We start from the raw sequence: 25,246 nt of genomic DNA, 5'->3' as shown, positions 1-25,246 counted from the left end.
ACACATTGTGATAACCAGTAGTATAGTGTATAATCATAGAATGTGCTTTCACATAGGCCCACCTGTGTAATAAAAATAAGAGGATGATGTCATGATGTGGGTTTTCCAGGAACCTGTAGGCACTGCGCTCTCAAGTGCTGCTGAAATCCCTGGGGGAAGTGGGTGCTTGGCTACCTTTACCCTGATCATACAACATGCAGGGAGGGTGACCATATGTGACCTGGATCAGGTGGCTTTTTCTGATGTGGGCACACCAGTTTTTTATGTTAGTCTGATGTGGGTACATACTGTTTTATGTTATTTAGCATCTGAAAGTTGGGGGGTGAGGAAGGTGTGCATGAACAGCTTTGCACTTTGTGTACTGCTGTTCTTGGGTGGTGGTGTGCTAATGAAGGCTTCTTTTACTCTTTCCATCAGGTGATTTGCAAATGCAGTAATGAAGGTCAGTATTTTTTTTCCTTCCATTCCTCAATATCATGAATCTTAATCTCAGGAGCATATTTCTTAATTATGCTTGAACTCTGTTCCCTTTCTCTTTTCTCTTCAGCTTTCTACTTCTTCCTCTCTGCAATATACTTTTTAAAATTCTCCAGCTGATTTCTCTTCAGTTTATTTTTGTTAACATTTATATTGGAGCACAAAACCTTGCTCTGTTTCTCTTTGTTTTCTTGCTATGTACATGCTGAAAAAACCTGTCTGTTATCTTGTTTAAATGGTCAGCATCAAGCATTTCACTTGATCAGAGTAAGAGGCTTCTGAGAGGGGTTCAGTCTAGACAGTCTGTTCTTGCCCATCTGTTTGTTCTAGCATCAGGTGTCATTCCCTTGCTGAAGGCAACCATCTCCACAGAATAACGTGGTAACTCCTTCAGCCTTCTGAACTCAACAGAGAGATGTCTGTCCATCTCTCATTCATTTCAGCAGCAAAATTTTGTTCCATGGCAGAGGCTGGTTTTACATTAGGGTGGGGGGTGAAGCAGGTGCTTTCAGAAAATATCTGTGACCAGGCTCACAATCCATGTAAAAATGAAGCATTGCACTGTGAGTCAGGTAATGTGTGCTTATTTGTCCTTGTACCTTATTCTAGTGCGAGCAGAGTGGCACAAGCATCTTCTGGTTAATAGTTTATTGGTTTACTCTGTTGACTTGGACAAAACCTGTATATTCAGGTTTTCTCTAGTGGCTAGTAATTAGCTTCCCCTTTCTGTGCCTCTTTAAATAGTTACCCCGGTCAGAAGTTAGTGTATCAGGAACACTTTTTTTTAGATGGAAGTTACCAGTTCCCTTTTCTATCTAGGATTAGAGGGTTAGAAGCTTTGTGTTAAAATGAATTTACAGCTGGGGTGTTTTTATTCCTTCAGCACAACAAACCGTTGTTGCTTCAACTACTTTTATATGGATACCACCCATTTCTAGCTGTACCTTTCTTGTTTTTCTAGGGAAGAAAGAGCTAGTGAATTTATTTTTGCCTGAACTAGGGCGCCTCGTGACAGAAGCAAATCTTTGCTGTGCTCTGCATCTGGAGGTAAGATCCTTACTAGGAGGAGAAAATGGGATATGTTTGTGCAATTAGCTAAAACCATGTGAAATTAAGTTATTGATTTATTCACCTTCATTTTCTACCCCTTCTCTTGTTGGGGGGGAAAGGCCTTGAGGACCCTCAACTCTATACTTGACAGTCTCCCACGGGAGGAGAGAAAGAAGTTCCCTCTCTCTGAGGATATATGCTCACTCACGTAAGAGATTTTCCCCTCCAGTTTCTGTACCTAAATACCCTCCTCTGCATTAGGAGTTAGTTATTTCCATTTTAACTTGTGGCATTATGTTGTTTCAGGAAAGACCTTGCAAAAACTATACTGGAGGTTGGTGGTAAGAAGTTCTCCAGCTTTACCTCATCTGCTCATTTATTACAGATAAATTATAATTAAAATTATATTTCCTTGTCAAGAGTTGATTTTTAGGGAAGCAAGTCAAATGTGCTTTAACAAAATAAAAATTAAAAAAGTTAAATACAGCAATGTATTAGCTCTTTCTGGTTGGTATTAGTAATGCATATTGACTAATCAGGTAAGCTAAACTGATTTATGTAGAAAAGCAATTAGATCAGCTTTATGTTTGTGTTTACAGAATATGCTGGCTGTTAGTCTTAAAAAAATTAAATTTTAATTGCTTTGCCATGATGTGGCTGAAATTTAGTTAATGAGGTTAATGGCCTCTTGAGTGAAGTCTTTTTTGTTTTCTCTTTATAATAGCACTTTCTAGAGTATTGCCACGGTATACAGAATGTGGCCTAATCCTGATGGGTTAGTGATGAGTCTCTGCTCTCATCCCCTTCCCAAGCCCCAAGCACACCTCCCACTCGCATGTGTTGAGGTTTGCAGCGCTCTGTACCTCGATCTCACTGAGCTGGGGGAGCTGATGGGAGGGTGCCTGAGCCAACACTTGGCTGCTACCCTCCCCTGTTCTAGGGGGAACTGAGGCTAGAGGATGGATGTGACTGTGCAGCATAAAATGGCAGGAGTAGCAATGCTATAACCCTCTGTTGTGCCGGAGGGAGGATATTTACCCTGTGCTTATGATTACCTGGCAGATTATGACCTTCAGGTTGCCCTTTCAGAAGCACTTTGTAGGTTAATGATAAAAAAATGGAGGGACGACCTTGTTCACCACTGGTTTGAAGATAACTATCTTGCTGAAGCTTTCAAAGAGATCAAGGATCGAGAATTTGAGACGGTGAGGGTCCCTATTTTGAAAACAACATAGCTGACAAGTCTGTATAGGGGCTAGATTTGGTTGAGTTAAGCCAGGGTGTCCTTGCAAGAAGTTCCTACAAAACTGATTTCATAAATACACATAGTTATTTGTGGATGGCATGTTTTACCTCTTTTTTTTTCCTCCTTATTAATATGGTAAATATTAAATGAGATGTTAAAATAGCTCCTACTTTTAAGTTATTTTACCTATTAAAAAATAAAATAAAAATATAAATAATGCATAAATAAGTTAATTTGCAGGGTTTATATTTGAGTTCTTACTGGTCTTAAATTGGGTCTAACCTTTTATATTAAATTGAAGGTTTATGCCCAGTGGTCTTTGGTGTTCCACAGCTTAAAGCTTTTAACTGGGAAGTAGAGGTTACACAGCAAATAGTTATTCTACACAATAAAATAACTATTTGCAAAGGAAAAATAGCCTATTTTTTAAAAAAAAAATGTGTCATTTGTCTTGAAGGACTGCAGAAAATTCCTTAATCTACTAAATGAAAGGCTTGGAGATAAAAGAAGGTAAGCTGAGAACCAACAGAATAAGCTGGTGCCATCATTACTGCAGAGGGGAATGAATGGAATTGTGGAAAGGGTTGGCTTAAACATAAAAATTTTTTACATCACATGTAAAATTAAACTTTTTTTTTAAGAAGGAAATTTTATGGATTTTTATGGTGATTTCTTTTGAAAGTAAAATCAATGATGATAGCACACTACTACTAAAATACCGTAGTTTCTAGCTTGTCCAAGCTTAATTTACTTCTAGAAAAATTAAAATTATTCTTTGAACAATGAGACTGGTTACTAATCTTATTAAAAATAAAATCACTGAAGTCAGACTCTTATGTTGAACATATCATGTGAAGTCTGCTTCTCTTCCAGGGTCTACTCATTTCCTTGCATATCTGCTTTTGCTGACATGAATGAGGTAATACCTCTTAAAGCTCTGACACCTTCCCTACAGTGTTATGGCTGCTGAAGTGTTACTTTCTGTGGTATATGTTTGGAGTGTTTTCCCCCCTGCCTCTTTTTCATTGAAGAGCTCAATTTCTTGGAGTGTAGGTTGTAACCTTCTGCTCTAGCTGGAAAGTTTTCATGTTTGTCGCTTAGCTCCCAATTTGTTGCTGCTGACTTTGCTGTTGTATCAGCCAAGTGATAGAGGCAATGCTTCTCTTCATGGTGATGACAGAAGAGAGTTCTAAAAGGAAACAGGAGGACAGGACAGCACTGAGTCCTCTGGCAGAGCTGTTTCCAGACTGCCAGAAAACAAGATTAGCCTGATGCCCCTGGAGAAGAGTTGCAGATCCTGCAGTTGGCTTCACTGGTCTTCAATTGAATGAACAGTGGCATTGTTCCTGACAGTCATATTGAATTAAACCCATGTAGATGGAAGCTGATTCTACTGTTTCTGCTTATTTCAAGTGCTCAGAAACAGAGCTTCCACAGCTTCTTTCCTGGCACAATCATGTGAGCGTTTGTGCATTTCCGCTCCCGTGGCTGAAGCAGAGGAATATCTGACATGGGTGTGGTTGGGTGAGCGGTGGGCTGGCACCCCAGAGCATCATCTGAGCTCTTGTTTATGCAAGGTGTACAGATGTTTACGTAGGGTAATGCTTTCCAGTTTTCTTTCATTATAGAAAATTGTGACTGATACAGCAGTTGTGGGACTTTTTGGGGAACAACAGTGCTGCTCTTCTTCCCTAGGTGAAGAAGCCATCAGATGAGAAACTGGAGGAGTTTTGGATTGACTTCAACACTGGCAGCCAGAGTGTGACTTTCTATGTGGATTGTGATGAGGTAACAGCAAAGCCTAGGTGGCCTTGGGTTAGCCTAAGCCAGTGGGCACTCCTTCAGCCCTTCTGACACAGTGGCTTTGGTTTTCAAAGGGAGCTCTTTGGGACTCTGTGAGGCTGTCAAAAGAAAATGTCAACAGTTACAGTGTGAAGGGTAAGATTTTTCTCAACAACATTATCCTGTTTGGCTGGGGGTCCATGAGACACACGGAGTAAACCTAAAATTCAAAAATCACCAAGATGTTCCTGCCTATTCTCCTTCCTCTCTGCCTTGTCCTTTGGTCATCCTGCACTATCTCTGCTTGTTGGACAGTGTGTGGGCCCATTCTGCATAATACCCCCCCCCCACCCACCCAAACAGGACACCTTGAGGTGTCAATTTGTTGGTGTCCTGCGGAGCAGCATAACCAAGACTCAAAGGGAAAGAAATGAGCAAACAGAGTAACTGGAAATGCACGGGCAAGATGTAAAAGACTGTTTTTAAAATCCCAAATAATTACTCGGACATTTTGGGATTAACAAAAGAATGTCTTGGTCTAAAACAAATGTAATTTATTGTTTTGGTTTTTTTTACACAGAGAAGGATAGAAAAAAGATTGTTAAAATTTTTATGAAGATACCCACTTCTCTTAACAAAATAGAAGCAATAAAAGTCAAACTGATTTTCAGTGATGTGTTTGAAATATTAAGTGTACTTAGAAAAGTCCTGGGAGATGAAAGACTGATGGTAAGCTCTAATATGTGGAGTTTTTTCTTAACTATGGTTTTATCTAGTGTAAAATATTCAGGTTTGTGGGATTTGTGTTTTGTGGTTTCTTTTTCTCTGTGTCCCTTTACTATATATTTGTCTTCTCACTGTGGATTTATGGCACTCTACTTAGATGTTCTAAGCTTTGCCCTGGAAGAGAAATTTGGTGTTTTAGGAAAGAAATTTCAAGATACTCAAACTTATGGTTTAAAAGCTGGAAGGTTAAAATGATTTGTTAATTAATTCCTTGTGTTATAACTTTTCCTGAGTTTCTGAAGTAGAAAATAAAGTCCATGGCATTTAATTACATAACTTTAAGTATGGACATGCTCTTATATATGGCTCCAAGTGTTACATTGCACAAGATGAGCAAATTGTTACACAAAAACCTGGAGGTGTGCTGAAAAATACAAATCTTAGACTGTAGATAGGAGTTCAAGACAAAGAATAGAGTACTCCTAAAACCTCAAGGTTTTTTATTAGCTAATGTAAAAACATAAATTGTGTATAATTTTTTCTTTTTTTCCCCCAAGTGTTAATATGTTTTGATTTGTAATTCATTCACAGTCTGTGGTGTTTGCAGAAAAGCTTACATGACAGTAAAGTACCATAATATAGTGGCTGTCATTTGCCCTTAAAGGAGCTAAGATCTTTCCAAATTATCAACTCAGTTGGTATCCAGTGATTTGTTGTTGGCAGTTAGCAACTGTTAGTTTTGTATTAAGTAGCTGACTTTATCTAGTAAAGACTACTCTTTTTAAGACCACTTTCACATGAGATTAATTCATACCAACAGATTGTTGAATCTGAAGATGAGATTGTCCATTCTGGGAAGGAACCCATGCAGAATGAAGCAGGTGATTTTTTTTTAATTGTGTTTTTTCATTAAATTTAAGTATCTGTTTTCATATTATCATTTTCACTTGTAGCCCATAGCTTACAGTTTGTGAAGTTAAAACAAGAAAAAGGGAAAAAAAAAACAAAACCAAAACCCACAACAAAAACCAAGCCATGCCCAAGCTCAGTCTTCTACTGTTCCTGCCTTGTTAGCTTGGTAACTCTCTGGCAGATTCTGAGGCAGATTCTGAGTCCCTCTAGTCCAGGGATTGAGGGCTGGGCACCATGGCCATGTGCTGCTGGGGTTGCATGAGCAGGAGAATGCTCATGGAGACAGGATCTGTGTGCTGGCAGGTGGCCTGGCAAGGCCCATTGCAGCTGCTGGGTGACCTCTGATGTGCAGGGTGTGCAGAACTGTATCTCAATCTGCAGGTGTGGTGGGATGCACCCTCCTGTCCTCCCCTCTGGCTTGCCTGATGTCTGGTTTCTGGTTTGGCCATGCCATGTGGTGGCTTCTGGCCTCCTGAAGGCACAGGTTCTCTGATGGGCCAGTGCTTGCACCTGGGCACTTAACAAGCTCCCCTCTGTGCAGTGGGGTGCATATGGTGGGGCACCCTCTGCTAAAGCTTCCTGCAAAGAGGCGACTTCTGTTTTTTCTGAACAAGGTGATGTTCAGTGAATGATGTGCTCCAGTCCCCTGTCACTCAGTGCAGTGGATGATGCCTTGGAAGTGCCTGGAGCTGTCGTGGAATAACAGCTGGGGGAGCAGAAGTGTTCTCCTGCAATCCCTGTTTGTGGGTAAAGGTGAGCAGCAGCCCAGCTCCTCTGCAGGATATGACCTGCTGCTGTAAATACCTTGTGCTGCAGGGCTGTATCTGTGTGTGCCCCAGCTACAAAAGTAGCTGCCTTGAGGCAGGACAGGCTCTTGGCTGCACCTGGAATAGCATTTATTTCCATATTCTCACCACCCTACAGCCAATGCTTCATGTTTCTTCGAACTGGGCTCATTAAGTTTTTCATTATCAAATGGTTGTGCTTCCTGTGCTGCTGCCAGTGAGCATCTTCTGCAAGGCATCTTCTTCCAGGATCATTTGGCAGGGTTTTATTTTGTTCTAAATTCAGTAGTTGTTGAGGTAACTTGGAGCCTGAAGTGCAGATGTGATGTCACCCTGATTTTTTTTTAAGATTCTCTAAGTCTCCTGATGTTTACATTCTTGTAATGAACTTTCTCACACACTTTCTGTAAATAATTTATTGTTTTGCATTCTTTTATGGAGGAGGAGAAATTTGAAGGACGGTTGGTTTGTCCAGCCTCATTGGGAGAGGTGGCAAGTTCACCCTCCAATCCACTGTCACTTTTGGAAATCTATAAATGTTGGAGTCAGAAAATAAATGGCTCTCTCTTTGCCTTGAGGACAGCAGAGTGATCACATAGTGGGTTTTGTGTCTTATAGTGACAATGTATGATTTCTGTGTCTGACCCAAAGGAAGGTCGAAGCCCAGCACTTCTCAAGAAAAAGAGAGAGTAACTCCTTTCTTTCCTTCTCATGCTCTGAAATTCTTCTGCAAGTCCCCACAAACTGTAGGTCACAGCCTTAAGGAAAAGCTGCTTACAGTGAAAAAGCAGGAGGTGTGTGTGATCAAAATTGGTCTTAAACAGGAAAAGCCTCCTCAGCTCAACTTTGGTATCAAATCTTTTGAAAGGTGGTTTTTTTTTTGTTGTTTTTTTGGTTTTTTTGTTTTTTGTTTTTTGTTTTTTTTTCCCTGTATGGTGATCTTTTAACTTTGAAGGCTGGGATTTGCTCTTACTCCAAAACTGGCTGTATTTGAGGTTTTAGAGTGATTACATTTTGTGTGGATCCTTTCTTGGTGTAACTTACTTGACAGATATTTCCACATCTTCTAAGGGTGTGAAATCACAGCTCTTCCTACTGCTACCACCAACTGTCTTGAAAACAAATCAAGTTTTAAGAGCTCTTAGGATACCTGTCACATTCTGTTACAATATTAAAAAGAAGTGTTTAATTTCTTCTAAGTTCCTGTGCATTTCAGATTTCTCCATACCTCTAAATGTCTGGGGCAGTAACTTCTTCAGCAGCCCTTCCCATTTTCCTCCAGTTACAGCCTAAAACAAGCTAGAATGGAAGTCCTCCAGCTTGTGGAGATGCAGATGAGCTAGGAGTTCCTTTATCAGTGCCCACCATGGAGCACACAGAGGTGCAAGGTGGGCACTGCTTGAAGCAGTCCAGGAAGATAAAGGGCAGAAGGTAGTTAATCTGCAGTGAAACAAATTTTGCAGTATCTGATAGAGATTCAGGGGAGGAAAACATAGATGGTGGAAGATTGCCCTGCTTTAGTCAGACACAAGGGCTTGTTCCATGTCCTCCAGATCTTAGCAGTCAACGTAGCAATATAAGTAAGATGCTAAACTTGCATACATCGATCCAGTAGTGATGAGCCTGGATGTTGTTTATTTAGCATTGCAATTCTTCACTGGGTACTTTGAAGGTACTTGGAGTTGTTCTGTTAAATGTGAGCTTAAGATGTGCCTAGAAGGTTGTACTGCTGCAATTTATGCGTGCATGTGTGGGAACAGAAAGAAGGGGTAGTGAGCGTGTTCAATTACTGCAATGGCATTCTCACCCTGGTTGTTTTTCTGCAGAAACACCTGTGCCCTCTAATGCACAGAGGAGGAAAGACCCTTCAAACTCTGAAAATGTGGAGACTCAAAACGACAATGTTACCTCTCAGCACAGACAGCAGTTAACAGGGACTGTAGCAGTAAGTGTTTGGTGTATGATTGAACAGTCCTTGTGTCCCTTTTCCCTTCCTCCAGTCTGGTTTTTTTACAGGTGTGACTAAAACCTTCTTTCAAAGAAAACTGGTTTGTGTCTATTCAGCTCAAATACTTATCTCCAGAGCTGCAATTTTGGCAAAATTGCTTTAAAAAAAGAAAAAAAAAATACTTCCTCTTGTAAGAGGACAGTGGAATGCTTTTAGTGAGAAACCCATAGTATCAACTGCACGCAGCTTAAAAGGTTTTTACGTGCAGACCATGATGAACCTGCCATGCAGCTCTTGCCACACACTACCACTAAAAAATCTGTTTGTAGAAATCCCTACTTTTTTATTGATCATATGTGTGTTTTGTTCATGGTTTCATGTCTCCAAGCAGAAAATGGTCAACTCTGGTGTTGCCATGGTTACAGTGAGCCAGCAGACTGACCTGGAAGATACTAGCCAAGGTCAGGCATTGGCTCCCTTCAGTACCTTAAGTTTGACCCAGTTAAATGTCATCCAGGTGACATGCTGAAGGCTCTGATTTTGTGGGTCTTACAGCAAAAAATAGATAAAGTTTCATAGTAGTTCCAGAGGGTAAAACTATAGTTTCTTTGCTTTCTTCAGAAAAAAACTCCAAAACTCCATCTTCAGGGATGAAAGCTAAGCCTAGGTGAGTGTCTCCCAGACAGAAAATTGCAAAGTGAGTTTTTTGTGGTTCTTTTATGTGTGTGTTTGGGTTTTTTTTCTTTTTTTTTTTTTTTCCCCCCCTGGGGTTTTCATGCATGTAACTTTGAGGTTATTCCATCAATTATTAAATTGAAGATTCTGTTTTGCCACGTGGACATCAAGGCTGTTTGCCTGGAGTTACAATACTTTGGAGCTGCTGAATGGTTTGGTTACTAGATTGGCAGCTGCTTTGGTGTGACTTTTTTCTCATCATGGGTTTAGTCCAAATGCAAGGTGAACCCACAGCTGTTTTACAGACAGTTAAACTTCAGCTGTGAAACCTGAGCTTGGCAGATGTGGGATTGTTCATTATGGGCACCATGACTTAGTGAAAACATGATGTGAATTTGAATTCACCTTTTTTCTCAGACTTTTGCAGGACAGAATTTCTTTGAGTTAAGGAGCTGGACTTCTGTAGAGCTATTGATTACCTTTCTTCCCTACATGTTAAACCACTGCTTTGGTGCTAATTGGTCCAAGTTTGTTTCCCCCCCCCCAACCCCCCCCCCTTAATATTTCACAAACGTTTTGGTCTTTAGATGAACAGCTCCCTCTCATGTCCTCTTGTCCCCAGTGAGAAGCCCCTGGAAGTAGAATCCATGGACGAGCAGATACCAGAGGTATGTGTGCCTTGGGGGTCCCCCTGAGTGAAGAGATACAGGGTAGGGAAGAGATTTTCTGGTGGAGCTGCAGTAGAAAGCTGGGATGGGTTGACCCACTCGTGCCTTTGTGCAGTGTCCTGAGCCCACAGAATGTCACACCTGATGTGCTGTGCCATTTAACACCAGGAGTGAGCTGCAGAGGCAACAGCTGCCAGCCTCATCCTAGAGGGGCCCAGCCAAGTGATTCAAGCTTACTGGAGTTTATTCATCACATATGCAGCCCCAAAGCAATGTGCTGTGCCTGTGTCCAGGAGTGCAGTGGTGTGTGGGACATACTTGTGTTTCACAAGTCTTGCACACCCTCCTCAAGGGGGAATTTTTGTTTCCTGAATGGAGGCAAGCCTTGGAAGCCTACAGATGTGTTTATTCAGGTTGGGATTTGCACTCTAATGACTCTCCCATGTAGGAACTTGCAACCTGGATAAATTACCAAGTAACTGAGAGTCATCCGTAGTTGCACTTGGAAAGTTCTATTGGTATATCCATGTATTAAAACAAGTAAATGCACTATGTGAGAACAATTAAATTCTCAAAGCAATATTTTTGAGTTTAGGTACTTTTATAAGAAATCACATATTAGATTTATTCTTGGGTTTATGTTTCCAGGTGCTAGTTTCAGATTTTTTTAAACAATATTTTTTACTGCCAGTTCAGTTTTGCAGCATTTGTCCAGTCTAGAGTGAGTTTACTTGAGCTACTTTCTCTACCCCTACCCTCTTGACTCCCCCCTCCAGTTTCAGCTCTGTGAATCCCAAACTTTGTGGCAGGAAAGTACCACAGGCAACAGTTGCACCTGGAAAATTGTTGTAGAGGGAGGAGGGAAATTTCCTGGCACACCTTTTCTCTGCTTTTGGCGGGCTCTAGAATCAGAGCATGACTCTGGGTATCATTGTTTTAGATCCTGCAACTTTCTCCTTTTCCAAAGGACGTTACCAGCAAAAAGAGAAACAGGAAAACAAGCTTGACCAAGAAGAGGGCTGACGGCAGGTATGACACACAAGCCCATGCAGGAACTGGTGTACCAAGTAATTTAAACCTTTTCTAGCACTCAGGGAAGAAGGGTATCCCCATGGGGGGTGGCCTGACTGTACCTAGAACAGGCAGAAAAACAAGTATGAGGCTATGAAGGGTCATAACTTGTTTCTGTAGGACCTTTTGGGTGCCCAAAGTGGTAAAGATCTCAGAAGCTTAACCCTAGCCTGTCAAAAATGCCCTCTACCCCTGTGATAGATGCGATGTCATGGCATGTTGGCTTTTTATTTGCCCAACCATAATCCTCCAGTGGGTTGAGTTCTGAGCACCACCTTCTTTCACAAATATTTAAGTTTTCTCCAATATTGTCCCAGTTCCTTGGCATCACATGTCCTAGGGTTTCAGGATGGCCTTTTTCTCAATTTGTCCCCTTCCCTTGCACCCCCACATCTGTCTGTTTTGCATTTGAAGCTGAGGGCACTGCAGAAGAAGCACTTGAGGGTTTGGGGGCTGAAGCCCGTGGTGCTGAACGTCTGCCTTGTTGAGCCCTCCTCCTACGCTCTGCCAAGTGCTGTGTTCAAGCTAATGCCTGCTGCTGAGCAGGAGGGCAAGTTAACTGTGTGTGAGGATCTCTGCTTCTGTTCTGGCACTTCCATGGGGGTCCTGCTTCAGCCCACTGTCTCTTAGCTCAGCAAACCTCCCAAATCCCCAAGTGCTTAGATGATTTTTTGGCTGACTGTAGGTAAGAATAGAAAAACTTGATGCAGGGCCTCATAAGTTTTTTGTTCTGTGTACATTAAGGCAATTTGATGCAGCAAATACCGGTTTTAAAACAGGGGCAGCAGTGTAGAAGTTAGGGGTGGGGAACTTAGCTTGGTCATTCTGCTCCCTCTAGTGTTTCGTCTGGAAATGAGGGTTTCCTTCCTTCGGGAAGCTTTGGCGAATATTTCAGCTCTTTAGTCCTCCAATTCTTTTACTAGTAAGAAGATGTACTGTATGTTGAGCAATTGTTGTAATATTTTTTAAAAATAGTTATGATTTGGAGAGAGCTATAGAACTACAGTTAAGTTTAAATGTTGGAGGACATGAAAACAAGATCTAGGTGTATGTAGAGAAGAGATTAGAGAACAAATATTAAATACTAGAATTTTCAAAAGATAATTAAAAGGAATTCTTAAAATGCTTCTGATATTATGTTTCCACTCATTACTTCTTCCTACCATGTACTACTATAGGCAATGTGAGAACAAAATATCCTCTACATAAACAGGGATAGATTAATGTCTATGTTTTGAATATTTCTTAAAACAGTTACTATTTAAAAAATGAGAATCCAGACAAACAGCAAAAAGACTAAGAAAAGGAGCAAGTACTTTTCAGAAGCTTAGAAAACAGTATTTTTAGGCATATCAGGTATCTGAGGAGAGGGGCTCAGGAAGAAACCACATTATCACTCCCTATTCTTAATGGAATTCTGTAGGGTGATTCTTCACTATTGTACGTCACTGCCATATTTATGTTGTCTTGCAGGAAGGAAGTCTATGACTTTGAAAACTCAGACTCCTCAAGTCGTGAAAAGGTAAACTTGAGACAGAAGCTCAGCACCTTAATGGAGTAGTAACTTGAAGCAGGGGACATAATTTACTGCAGAAATGCTCTAAGGGTGGACATGCTGTTGTAGCAAGACAGACAACTGGGAACCTGAGATTTTTTTTTTTTTGTTTTCTTTGTGTGGTGGAAATGGATTTTTTGAGTGGCAAGAATGCTCATCACTATGTGAATTTTGTGGCAGGTAATGCATGATAACACCAAGAGACATTTGACCTGTTGCCTCAGTGAGGCCATGGGATGTCCCTGTGATTGAAGGCCAACCTCTGTGCTTTACTGAATATCGAAAGCAGATTGCTGAGCATGTACTTTGCCCTCCTAGGCCAAATAGAAGAGACTGAAATGTCCTTTAAGCTGTGCTTTGCAAGCTGGGAACCCTGGTTAAAACTCAGTCCTCACAAAACTTTTGTTGCGAATTCTGCTTGATTTACATTTGCAGACTCTCAAAAAAAAAAAAAAAAAAGAATAAAAATTAATCACTTTGACTGCTTTGAAACTTTGCCTAGTGTGGGCTTTCCCAGGAAGCTGGGAACTTACTCCTGACCGCTTCCTTTAAGGTGGCTGTGCTGGACAAACCTTTTGGCTTTCAGCCTCTTTCCTGATGTGGGGGCTGTCACTGGTGCCTGCTAACTGTGAGGCAATGGGTGCTGAATGAAACACCTCAAATTTCTCCGTTATAAACTGGACATGGCCCAATCCTTGCTACTGCCACTGGGTGTCAGCATAAATCCCTGCTCCATGGCATCCATCCCTGGTCCCAGCAGCCTCTCCCAGGGCTGTCCAGGGGCCCTGCACCGTGCTTACAGTGCTGCTGCCAGTGCTGCTATTGATTCAAATGACATGTTTTGTGATGTTGGAGCATTATTCATAAACCAAGGAAAAGAGAAAGGAACTCTGTTTAAGGCTCAGCTGTTTGTCTATTATAGTTTATGACACTGTTTCATTCAACATATCCCATTCCATTAAAAAGTGACATTTCTGAGCGGGAATGGTAATCCATTTCCCTTCTGAATTCTGATCTATTTTCAATATAATAGAGTATTTTATGGGGTAACTGGGCTCTAAGACAACTCTCTTACAGGTTGCTGAAGCCAAAGGAAAGATTCTTGCCCAGAAAACTTCTTCACAAAGTCAGAGGTATAGTATTATAAATTCAGTGTTTATTACCTTTTGCTATATGAATAAAGGGTCATAGCTTTGGTTATGATCTTTTAAGTTAGGATCCAAAAGGCTGTGTGATTTTTCTAATACAGTAGTTCCTTGCTTAGCAACCACACTATCTGTGGATGTTATTGATACCAATATTTAAATTAATACCTGAAAATATGAAGGTTACTGGAGAGACTAGTGACTCCTGTTAACTTTGACAATAATAATAATATTTTAACTCTTAAACAACATCCTTTCCTGACCATATGCAAAAATGACTGATTTAATTTTTGAAAAATGCTTAAACTCCTTGCCTTGCTTCAGCTGCCTTCCAGTCATAGTAAGCTTCCAGGAACTCACCACCTCTATGCATGCAAATTAATTTTTATTTTAAAAGATGCTGATTTCTTGATATCCCTGAATTGCTACTTTCAAAATCCAGGCAAAGAAAAATTTGGCTACTGTATGCTCTTTAACAGTTTGGTTCTTCTGCTGAGCTGTTAAGGGGCCTCCTGCCACCTCTACTTATCTGTGCCCATTCCACAGTGCTGTGGTGTGTTGTTGCTGTGTTTGCTACTCTAATCTGGGTCTTTGTGTTACTTGGCAGGACTTATGAAACAAGAAGCAAGAGCAAGGAATCAAGCAGTCTTGAGAGAAGGCAGGTAGGTTATCTATGCTTTTTCACCCCCAGAACCTTTGACTGTTGTCTATTTGAATGTTGTGTATTTCTACCTCTACAAAGAAGCTGAAGTTTAAGGCCTACCCAGTGCAGAGTTGGAGAAATGTGTTTCTGACAGCCTCTAAATACTGTCTGTCATTTTGAAAGCAGTGATCAGGATGCAGCATCACTGCCAGACCAGCTAGTGAATTGTTACCTGTTCCCCCGTGATGTGCCACTGGATGCAGCTCAGACACACTGAGCCTTTTCTCCTTGCAAGAGTGCTTTTATTTTAGGCACAGGAGAGAGAGGAGGAAGGAGGATACTGTAAAAACCCCATGTTAGCAAAAGGCAAGCATCTGCCTCTTGGATGTTTTATACAGCTGTTTCAACAGCTGGCTGTGTCTGTTTTGGGAGATTTCACAGCTTTACATGTTGTCCTGTGGGGAGAAAAAATGGGATAACTTGGTAGCAGCTGAAATGGAATGGCTGAGGGGCTTCTGAGTGAACAGGACTTAATTGTCTCTTTAGTCCAGTTACAGGAAACACCTTTTCTCTGAAAGTAACAATGAAAATACAAGCCCTGGTCAGAGTGAGAAAAGCTGGATCCTTGACTCTCAGATACAGCTAGTGCCAAAATCTGTTGACTATACCCGAAAAAGACCCAGGGTGAGAAGCAAATTAAAAGGTAAGCTTAGTTCCCTACTGACATTTAGCTATGCATAATGTACTGTGCTGCAGAAAAGTTAATGCTGGTGATGGTTTGAAAAATGAGAGTTTGGCCAAATAAATCCTGGCTTTCCTCAGTGGGAGAGAGCAGGCTTAAGGCCAGCAGCAAGGGGAGTCCTATGGAGGAGATGCAATGCAAACCTTTGTGCTTGAACTGGCCTCCTGTCTCCTTCTCAAATTTGGGTTCAAATGGCCAGGTGGACATTTGGCACCTAAACCAACTGTGGGTGCAGCCCTCTCTGTGATGGCGCTGAAGAGCCCATGGTCCCTCAGCTGATGGCTGTGCTGGTGCTCTTGACTGCACTAGGAGGAAGATCTCTCTGAAGCTACCACACCTCCTTCCTGCAGCTTTCCCCTCCTCACCTCCCCAGAAACATCACTGACTTGGCAAGTAAACCTTGAAAATCGTCACAATTTGCAGACCAGGGCATTCTGCTCCCCTGTTTATGCAGTAATAAGCCAATCATCGTCTGAGTGTCAGATGTGATTATCTCTGATAATATTCTCTGCTTGGCCCTGACCAGCAGCAGACCTCCCCTGCAGCCATGCTCCAGGGCTGTGTGCTGCTGTGACCATGAAATGGGAAACCAAATTGTCCTGAATGATATGGAATGTTTCTCTCCCACTCCTGGAGAAATGATGCTTGGTCAGGTAGCTGTTGGATTCTGCATGGACTAAAAAGCAAAACAAAGTTGAGCCTCAAATTATTCTTTATACTAGGTTTCCAGGCCAGTTGTTCCCACTGCCGTGTCTGCCCACATGTCTTGCCTGGGACCTGGGGACTGTCAGACAAGATGCTGAGCCTGTCTTTTGTTTTTTACACTTTTTTTGGCTGCTCTGGATGCAGTGAGTTGTGCATGTTTACATCATTGCATCTGTCTTTGTTAGAGAGAGGTGTTTTTTGAAATTTAATGGAAGTGTTGTGAAGTTTTATCTTGTAAATGGCTAGAAAACCAAAACTGAAAAGGTTTGTGTTGTGACTCAGTTAACTGGGTAAAGTACACCCTTTACATTGCCAATAACCAGGGAAGCTTTTCTTCTTGCAGTGCTTCCAGTATCTTCTGCAAGTAGTGGCAGTGACTATGAGTCAAAGAAGGTAAGAAGGTGTCATGCTTTAGTGCCTCAGATTTAAAAACATTATGGATGTAAAATGTGTACCAATGAGTGAGAATTAAATAAGCTGATGTCATTTTAATTCTCAATTGTTCTTATGGAGGGATTTGTCTGCTTAGTGCTGTTGAGACTCATTGGTCTAATGGAAGAGATCCTGGGAAAATATGGTAAACCTCACAGAAACAATTGTTCAATGCTGCATGTCGAATATATATGTGTGTGTGTATATGTATGTTTGTATATACATATTTGAGATACTGAAAGTCTAGGGAAAAACAATCCCTAGAACTAGTAGTCACACTAAAAGCTTTTCTTTTTCCCTGGAAAACTTTTCTTTCTTGACTGCATTGCTTCTATTCTGCTTATGAAAAACATCATCAAATGTACATCTCCAATACCTAAAGGGAGAGGTCTTGCATGCATTGAACTTCAGGGCACAGGACCCCTTTGGTGTTGGATAGAGCCATCAGTATGTTAGGCAAATTTTATGTACATATCTACTCTTAGTGTATTTAAAAAGCAAACCAATCATCCAAAACTCTCCCTCCAAAACAACACCCCAACCCCTACTTCTGTAGTAATGTTTAAATAATGCTTAGACTTTGTTTTGTTTTAGGAGGGAGAATCAAGGCAAAGAGCTCAAAAGGAGACGCTCAGGAAAAAAAGCACATTTAGCTCCAAGGGAAATGATTTACCCACAGTGAATCTTGCTGGTATTTTTATTTTAATATTCTTGAGTGCATTAGAAGAGTTTTGATATGTGTGGGTCTGTACTTTTTGAATGATTTTTTTTTGGTGGTGGATTTTTCTTTTTGATTTTGCCACTTTTCCTTCACATTTTTTTCCATAAATATTTGCCTTGTGCTATTTCTTTGTGATGGCTGTGAGGTATAGATATTCTCTTGTACGGGGAGAAGATAAGCTGGTGCTATTGAGAGGTGAAGGAAAGAACTTAACTGACAGCCACCAAGAAAACAGCCTTTGGACTGAGTCTGAGCCACCGCATCTTCCTTGTGTGACAAGATAAAGGAGAGGATAAAGGGCTTGGGTTTTATTTTCTGTCATTAGATTGTGATTTCCAGCCAATACAGGATTCAAAATCTGTTGCCCCTGTCATTTATTAATCTCTCACACAGATGAAACGCCCTCAGATGATCTTGGAGGGAGTCCCCTGCTACTTGGTGTGTCAGCCAGGAGCCCATCCAGTGATGTGGAGAAAGCCACACAGGTGCAGCATGCAGTGCTTAGCCTCCTCCCAGTGTGCTGTCAGGCTACCTCTGCCTGAAACCAGTGCTTCGTGTCCTTTTGCTTCCCATAACAAGACAAGTCCCTGGCAGCTTGTCTGCAGGGTGAATGTCTTCTTATTTTGTTTCCTTTCTCTCCTTAGAAGTTTCATGGTACACCGGGCAAATTATCAAGAGAGGAAGAAAGTAGCAAGCGGAAGGACTCAGGTTTGTTACTCTTGGTCTCTTGATAACATGGAAGAGTTGGGTAAAAGCAGAAAGAGGTGGTGCCAAAGCTGTCATTTTCTTTCAAAGGCAAATTAACACTGACTTTTTTGAGATTACTTTTACTTTTTTTTTTTCTAAATTCTCTTTGTTTTTTATATGATGACAGACTGGTAAGATGCTTTTACTTACATTCCTGAAATCATTGCTAACACTTAAAGCCTGTTCTTGATTATAGGGGGACTTGTAGTGTAGATTTACAAGCTAATGACCCAAGACACACACAAAAGATAATTTTTAATGTTTTGAAAGTGAACTGCAACTTCAGTTTAAACAAAACAAGCATCCCTTCAAGTTGCCAATTTTTTTTTATACCTGAGAACATGGATATAAGCCATTGCTATAAGCATTTGTTAAATGGGGACTTGGATAATATTTATTACTGCTGTAGCTTTTTTAATAAGTTAGTGGCACATCAGGATCTTTTTCTAAATGAAACTGAACTTTCATAAACTAGTTCAAAAGTGTAGCACAGTCTCTTTGTGGTTGGAAACAGCTGAACTTCAAGCAAATCAAGCAGCAATGGGGGTTGTTTTCATCCTAATAATTATCAGTGCTGATGCAGTTCTAAGAGTCTGAGTTACTGATGTGACTATGGAGTGAAGTTTTGGTCTTGGACAAAAGCATCCCTTTTCTCATGAGCTGGCTCTGTTTGTGTTACCAATGTATCTTTTACCTGTCCAGCATCTTCTGAATACACCTTCACTGCAATAACACATCTCTTTAATTTTGGGGGAAAGATAGATGCCAAGGACTTCATTTTTATCACTGTTTGCTGTACAGCCTTACAGTTGGAGAGGAGTTGTTACCATGCAAAGGCACAAACAAGGTTATGCTCAGAAACTTCAGGTGTGGTCTCTGATTGCATCTGGACTCTCTCTGTGAACTTGAAATCTACTCCAGAGTGCTTCTCTTGGTCTGACTGTTCCCCTTGTTCTGGGCTCCCCCACTTTACATTCTGCCCTCTGGAGACTCCTGGGACGTGATTTGTCAGACAATTTACTGAGTTGAGAATAAGTGCACAGTGAGACAAAAGGATGGGGGTCTACTTTGTTTCTTTGGGCCTTAGCAAATTTTCCCTAAAGCAGAGGCTGCAAATCCCCTGCAGCTTTGATTTGCATTGTTTGGATTGATTCAATTTTATTTTCAAAAATTTTCTTCATAAGCAGTTTGGGAACTTGGGTTGTGAATGGGAAGAAGCTGGACACCAAAGGTTTTTGATGGTTACAGCTGGCAGGCCAAGAAAGGAAATTTCTTAATCTTTAGGATGGAGACATGGAAGCTTTCCAAATACCTGTATAACACTAGGCAGGCTAGTTCCCTGCTTTTGCGAGGGAAGATGCTTTCAGGTGAAGTCTTATCCTGTCCTGAGTGATGCCAGACCATAAAATGAGGCTGCCTCCTTTTCTGAAGCACTGGTAGTTCCAGTAGTGATTTCTCCTTGAACAGGCACTGTCATGTACCTCATGCAAAAGGACAGATCTCTTCTGAAACATCTTTTATTCTCTTTCTAGATATACTAAGTGGCACTATCATAAAAAAGCCTAAATTTTCTAGTTTGGAGAAAAATCATTTGCCCTCTGAGATTAACCACACACCAAAGAAAATTTCTGATTCAGTAGAAGAGGAAGTGGAGTTCCAGAAAGGTAAAATCCAGTTGGTAATTAAGGTGAAGTTCTTCAATGCTTTCAGTTTTCTTGTGGTAGATATCATAGTCACACGGAAGCTTGAAGAGATGTATTTGTAGAGAGGCCAACTTTTCCAAAGTCCAAAAGTGAAAATTAGCAGGAGATATTGCAGCACTGCCAATGGCAGTGGATACTGTGTATGTAGAGGTGTGAATAAGGAAATTCACTTGATCAGCTGCTCCACGACACCCACACTTTCTACTCTGAGTATGATTTTCCAGAGTTACTAAAAAACCATCAAACACAGAAGCTGGTAAAAAAAGCATGCAGGTAATGGATGAATTAACTGCAAAATACTGCTAACTCTGAGCAGAAGAGGATCAGGCTTTCTCTGCAATGCGTAAGTGGAAGACAGAAGCAGTGGTGGCCTGACTATTTTCTGCCTTTATTCTGTGCATTTGCCTCAGTCTTTGTAAATAGCTCTTTGTGTTGCTCTATTGTGCCTATCCTTCCCTGCTGCTCTCTAACAAGTACTTGTCTGGGGATTTTTGAGCCAGTTTCCCTCCTGCTTGTGAGCTCTAGAACAAGCCCCAAGTTCCAGGTCTCTAACAGAAGTTGTTGCTCACGTGAATGACAATCCCTTGAGTAGCAGGAAGGTTTATATTCCAGGAAGTCTTCCTGCATAATGCTAACTGGGCATGTGCTTCCTCCTAGGTCAGGAAATGGACAATAGCCTAGATGATGTGTTTTTTTCCAAGATGCTCCATGAAGACTTGAGTGATTCAGGAGTGATTTTTGCCTTTGAAAGCTTTATTGGCCAACTGAAGAAATTGTTCTGGGTAACATGAGCTCTTTCAACATTTGTGGCAATTGATGATCTTATGTGAAATTACCTTTTTATCTCAGGGAGAGTTGGTGCAAATACTCCATCTTTAGTTTGTGTTCAGGAGCAGGGCTTTGGTGGCAGTGTCGGTTAGTCTGGAGCTCTTAGAGGTATTCTACAGAACTTGTATATTCTGAGAAGTGTTACAGGGAAGACATAAAGAACATTTTAATTAGGTTTTTCCTCACATAACACTGCCCTGAAGTCACATAGGTTACACTGAGCTTGTTGGTGTAACTACTGTGACTGAATTAAATCAGACTGTATCTGCAGCAGTGATGTGTGTCATCTAACTGCAGATTAAATTTGATGTAAAATGGTTTCTGCAAAGATGAATGGCAATTTCCTGCAGAGGAACATGTTTCCAGGGAAAGGTTTTGCAAGCTAGACTTCTACGTTTTGACTTGGGCTATTTCTGTCCCTAACTGTGCATCCCATGGCTAGTCCCGCTACAAAAGGATTGAGATCAACACACAGGATGCCCTGAGATCTTCAGAGAAGAACTTGTCTGCCCTGCTGAACCAGATACATAAGTGCAGGTAAATGGTCTGGTGCTGGCTTGAAAACAGCTTCAATTTTGAGTCAATTTTGGTTGATAGCAAAAGCCAACCTGAGAGTTGGATATTGCGCTTATGGTTTATTTGGCAAAATGACTACTTGTGTGTGTCTTTTTTTTCTTTTTTTCCTTTTATGCAAGAAGAGTTTCAGAAGTATAATTCCCGGGATTGATTCTAATTTTCCTATAGGAGGAAAGGATGGGTTAATTCATGCAAAGCAAGCTTGAGTTACAAGTAGTTGATGGAGCGGTCCTTGGACTGTCTTCTGGTTGTCATCAACTTAGTAGCTTCTATTTCTAAATCTTTTAAGAAAGAAGCCAGGCTGTCACTTGCTTAATGAAGTGGAGGGGAAGAAAAGGGATCTCTCAGATCCTGAATTTCTTAGATAGGAGCTAACAAATTCTAATATTTATGAAAAACAAATTCTAATATTTATGAATTTGGTATAAGTGAGATACTTACCCTTACAAGTACAGTATAGGATGTATCAGGCCTCTGTATCTATTGCACATTCACTTTTTAGGATTTAGATCAAATTTAGTAGGAAATAATAACCTTTAAAGTCAAAAATCCCTGGTATCAATGGGACCTCTATGAGCAGAATTTGCTGTCATTAAGGTACATGGAGAAGTTCGAGTTCCAAAAGAAAAAAAAAAAGGGATGTTTTGTGGTGGAAGATAAGAGTAGGTGGCTGTGAGATGCTTCAATGCTTGGTTGCCAAGTAAGTAACTTGGATCTCACCAGGATCACAGGATAGTGGATGCAGGGCTTCCTCAATGCAGCTGGGAATGGTGGCAAACCCAAGTCAATAAGGATGTTGCAACCACAACCCTTCTTAGGGTTTAGAAATTGCTGGCATCCTGTACATGTCAAACCTAAGGCAGGAAAACCCATAGAGGCGGTTTGTGTCAAGATAGAATCATAGAATGGTTTGGTTTGAAAGGGACCTTAAACAGGTCTTCAGCACAGGAAATCTCTGCTGAATTCCCTAGAGGTTGGGAGAGCGTGCATTGCAAGTATTGCACTGGGAATTCATTTGTATGCTCTGTCCCAGTCCTCTGTTACTGGCTGCTGTTTGGGACAGGCTATTGAGCCATATTTATCTGCAGTGTGCCTTTGGTGCAGCTATTCACATGCTCTGTGACATATCTGAGAACAAATCTGCCCCATGTAGCTCAGCAGTGGAACTTTCCTCTGCCTCAAGGTAGGTCTGTTGTTGAAGGGGTTGTTGTCCACCTTGTGTGACTGCACATTAAAGTGGTAAAATTGTTTCTGCTTTCCATCACTAGGCTGAATAAATTTGAGACTTTCCAGAAGATTGTTGTTGAAGAGCTTGCCAACCTTGAGAAGGAAACTCAAATTCTGGCAGCCATGGAGAAGGAAGCACTGGTGTGTACAGCTTCTTGGGTGCCAGCCCAAAAAGGTGCCCCTTCCTGGGTAACAGAGGGTTTCTTTGGGGTCTTTTTAGGATTTCTGGAATGCGCAGCTGCTCAAACTGAATACATTCTACAACCAGCAAAAGGAAAGGTACATCTCTGCCAGCTGTCCTGCGTGCTCACATGTCCTCTGATGGGCATAGAGGGCACTGGTTAGGCTGGTGGTCCCCTTGCTGATAGATGGGAAAGGATTCTAAACCTAGTATGGCATCTTCACTTGGTGAGCACCACTACACTTGGTGTCCACTGATGGAGCTTTTGCAGCCTTGTGAGGGTTTTCAATTGAAACTAGAGTGTAATGAGGGAGCCCTGTATGGGAAGTTGTACAGGAGAGGAACCTTGCTCAGGAAAGCTGTACCAGGATCTGGAACAGCGTCCAATGTACCCTCTCAACGTGACTGTGTCTAGGGGTCAGAGGAGGTGGAAGAAGGTGATCATTTTCTGTATAAAAGACAGTATTGGCATAAATGCTGAGCAAAACCCTGCCATTCTCAGGTTTATTTTTGGTAAATATATCTGTTCAAACTTCACCAGTAAGTGCTTCATGATAAACCAGCTAAGATCATTTTTCTTTCAGAATTGAATCTGTTGACTCAGCCCTGGGTGAAACAGTAAAGAGTTTTGCTGACACTGTCCAGAATACAACGGTATGTGTGATACAAAAGCAGCCCCCTATGGATGGGGGACTGAGCTCTGGCCTGGCTGATTGGTGTCAGAAGTGAGAAAACAAAATGAAGTCCTGGGAAGGGAAGCCTTTGGTTGGCTGATTCGTGGGGCTTGTTCTTTGTGAGACCTCTGGCCCTGATGCATGGAAAGCACTGAGAAAGAAATGTTTGACAAGGGGAAGAGGTCAAACAGGTATCTTCCTGTGGGAGAAGATAAAGACAAGGGCCATCAGGTAGTGATGTTTCTCCTGGATTCACACTCTGGGACAGTTTCTGTGTAGTTTGTGACCCTCAATGCCTTTGCCCTTGGAGTTACACATCCATGACAACCTGTGGCTAAGGCCTCTGCAGTCTAACAACACTTTGCATTCTTTCTCTCATCTGCTCTTTAGGTCTGATAGCTTCTAGCCTTGATGTATTTAAGTTTGATTTTTAAAAAAAAAATCTTTTTTATTTAACTTACATCCTGGTTAAATATTCTGTTGAAGTTCTTAAACTCTCCAGAGTCTAATCACTACTTTGTTGTTGTTTTAATTTGTAAATTAAGATAAATACTTTGCTAACTTAGATACAATGCTTAGTTTCCATCTGGTTCACCCCATCATATAGGTGTGTATTTTTGCTACTGCTGCTGTTCCAGGTCTATGTGCAGATCTGATAGCTTTGGGAGTTTAGCATTTCTGCAGTAATATTGATGCATTACTGCCACGTGTGGGACGCCATGTGCCTGCACTTCAGAGGGCTGAGAAAGCTCCTTGTTTTGAAGGAACAACTATGCCTGTGGTCACCACAGTGGACTGAGCCTGGGATTTTAGAAAAGATGCTGAAAACCAAGGACTTGTGTGTTTTAGCAGTTAAAGTTGGAATGCTGAGCCTTTCTGAAGGGAAAAGTTTCCATTATGAGCATTGAGTTTCTTGAGGGACACAGGCGCTCATGAATAAGGACACTGAAAGAGCAGCAGGGCTGAGAAAAAGCACTTGTGTCATGAGAGCTGCTCATCCTGCAGCACTTGTTCCAGGGTAGGTGTTTGAGAATTAGGAGCTGAGTCTAAATGTCCTTCCAGGATATTTGTAATTTCTTATCTTGAACAGTTTCGATGTTTGTATAAATTTTTGCAATGTCTTCTTACCTTTTTTTTTTTGTTCTTCCCTGCAGCATGAACACTCAGTGAAGAAGGCAGAAGAAAACGTGTTCATTGTTCCATCTGACTAGCAAACCCCTGAACTCATTATTGCTCATGGCATTTGAGCACTTTTTGTGCAGCATAGAGAAGATGGTTTTGTGAAGGATGCTAGTCTATTTTAAATGAAAAGAAAAAGGAGAAGGAAAAAGCATTATGTTGAACCTTTTTTTTGGGCCTAAAAAGAATATATAGTGCTAAGTGGTCCAGTTGTGACCCCAGCACTGATAACAAGCTTTTCTGAAAAATTGCAAAGTTGGCTCCTGTATATATCAAAGAAATTAAAAAAAATGAACTAAAGATAATGATATAGAGATCAAATTGATGGATATATTGGCTTATTGACTGTTCTGCTAACACCTTTATCAAGTGTAAAAGCTCTTAACAATTGAGTCAAAGTAAAAAGTTGTTTGCATAGGATAATCTCACTCTTTCCTTCAAATTGATGCACTGTGAGTGTCTGGATAGGTACTCTAGAGTTCTATGTACCTTGCATAGGATGTGTTAGGTATAGCCTCTCCTGTGTGCACATAAATGTGGGAGCTGCTGGCTTGACACCATTGCCACTCAATTCCAGATTGCAGAGCTGAAAGCAGAGAGGGATCTATTGTCCAGATGCCTGATGGCAAGCTGGAGACTGCAGAGGGCAAGAAATCCAGAGAACTGAACAGAAAATGGGAAGTGAAGCAGAAGAAATTTTTTTTTTGCTGCCAGTGACTTTTGGCTCCAAGGAGAGTTCACAACACAGTTAACAACGCTAGAATAAGATGAAATAGCATCACAGGTCTCTGGAAAGTAAGCAGCAGATAATCCAAGCTTATTAATATTGTCCTCTGCTGTGACAGGGT

The 25,246-nt window shown here is 41.2% G+C and overlaps 1 protein-coding gene across 1 annotated transcript; it reads left to right on the top strand.

The window, feature by feature from the left end:
• Window positions 1–1,246: 1,246 nt before the first annotated feature.
• On the top strand, window positions 1,247–24,801 carry SYCP2L (synaptonemal complex protein 2 like). The gene is made up of 31 exons (XM_038130154.1): window positions 1,247–1,305; window positions 1,439–1,524; window positions 1,647–1,735; window positions 1,834–1,868; window positions 2,590–2,732; window positions 3,231–3,283; window positions 3,647–3,692; window positions 4,469–4,561; window positions 4,651–4,711; window positions 5,136–5,284; window positions 6,102–6,162; window positions 8,805–8,923; window positions 9,318–9,387; window positions 9,548–9,593; window positions 10,224–10,269; window positions 11,237–11,298; window positions 12,814–12,862; window positions 13,973–14,028; window positions 14,648–14,702; window positions 15,230–15,386; window positions 16,474–16,523; window positions 17,157–17,253; window positions 17,677–17,768; window positions 17,928–17,991; window positions 19,563–19,694; window positions 20,391–20,515; window positions 21,004–21,098; window positions 22,406–22,505; window positions 22,585–22,643; window positions 23,130–23,199; window positions 24,374–24,801. The coding sequence occupies exons 1-31, from the start codon at window positions 1,266–1,268 to the stop codon at window positions 24,428–24,430; spliced, it is 2,457 nt and encodes an 818-aa protein (XP_037986082.1). The 5' UTR covers window positions 1,247–1,265; the 3' UTR covers window positions 24,431–24,801.
• Window positions 24,802–25,246: the final 445 nt, after the last annotated feature.

This window comes from Motacilla alba, chromosome 2 (genome assembly GCF_015832195.1).
Source record: "Motacilla alba alba isolate MOTALB_02 chromosome 2, Motacilla_alba_V1.0_pri, whole genome shotgun sequence".
Lineage (NCBI taxonomy): Eukaryota > Metazoa > Chordata > Aves > Passeriformes > Motacillidae > Motacilla > Motacilla alba.
Note: the sequence above shows the minus strand (reverse complement) of the source record. Positions and strands in the feature narration are given on the sequence as shown.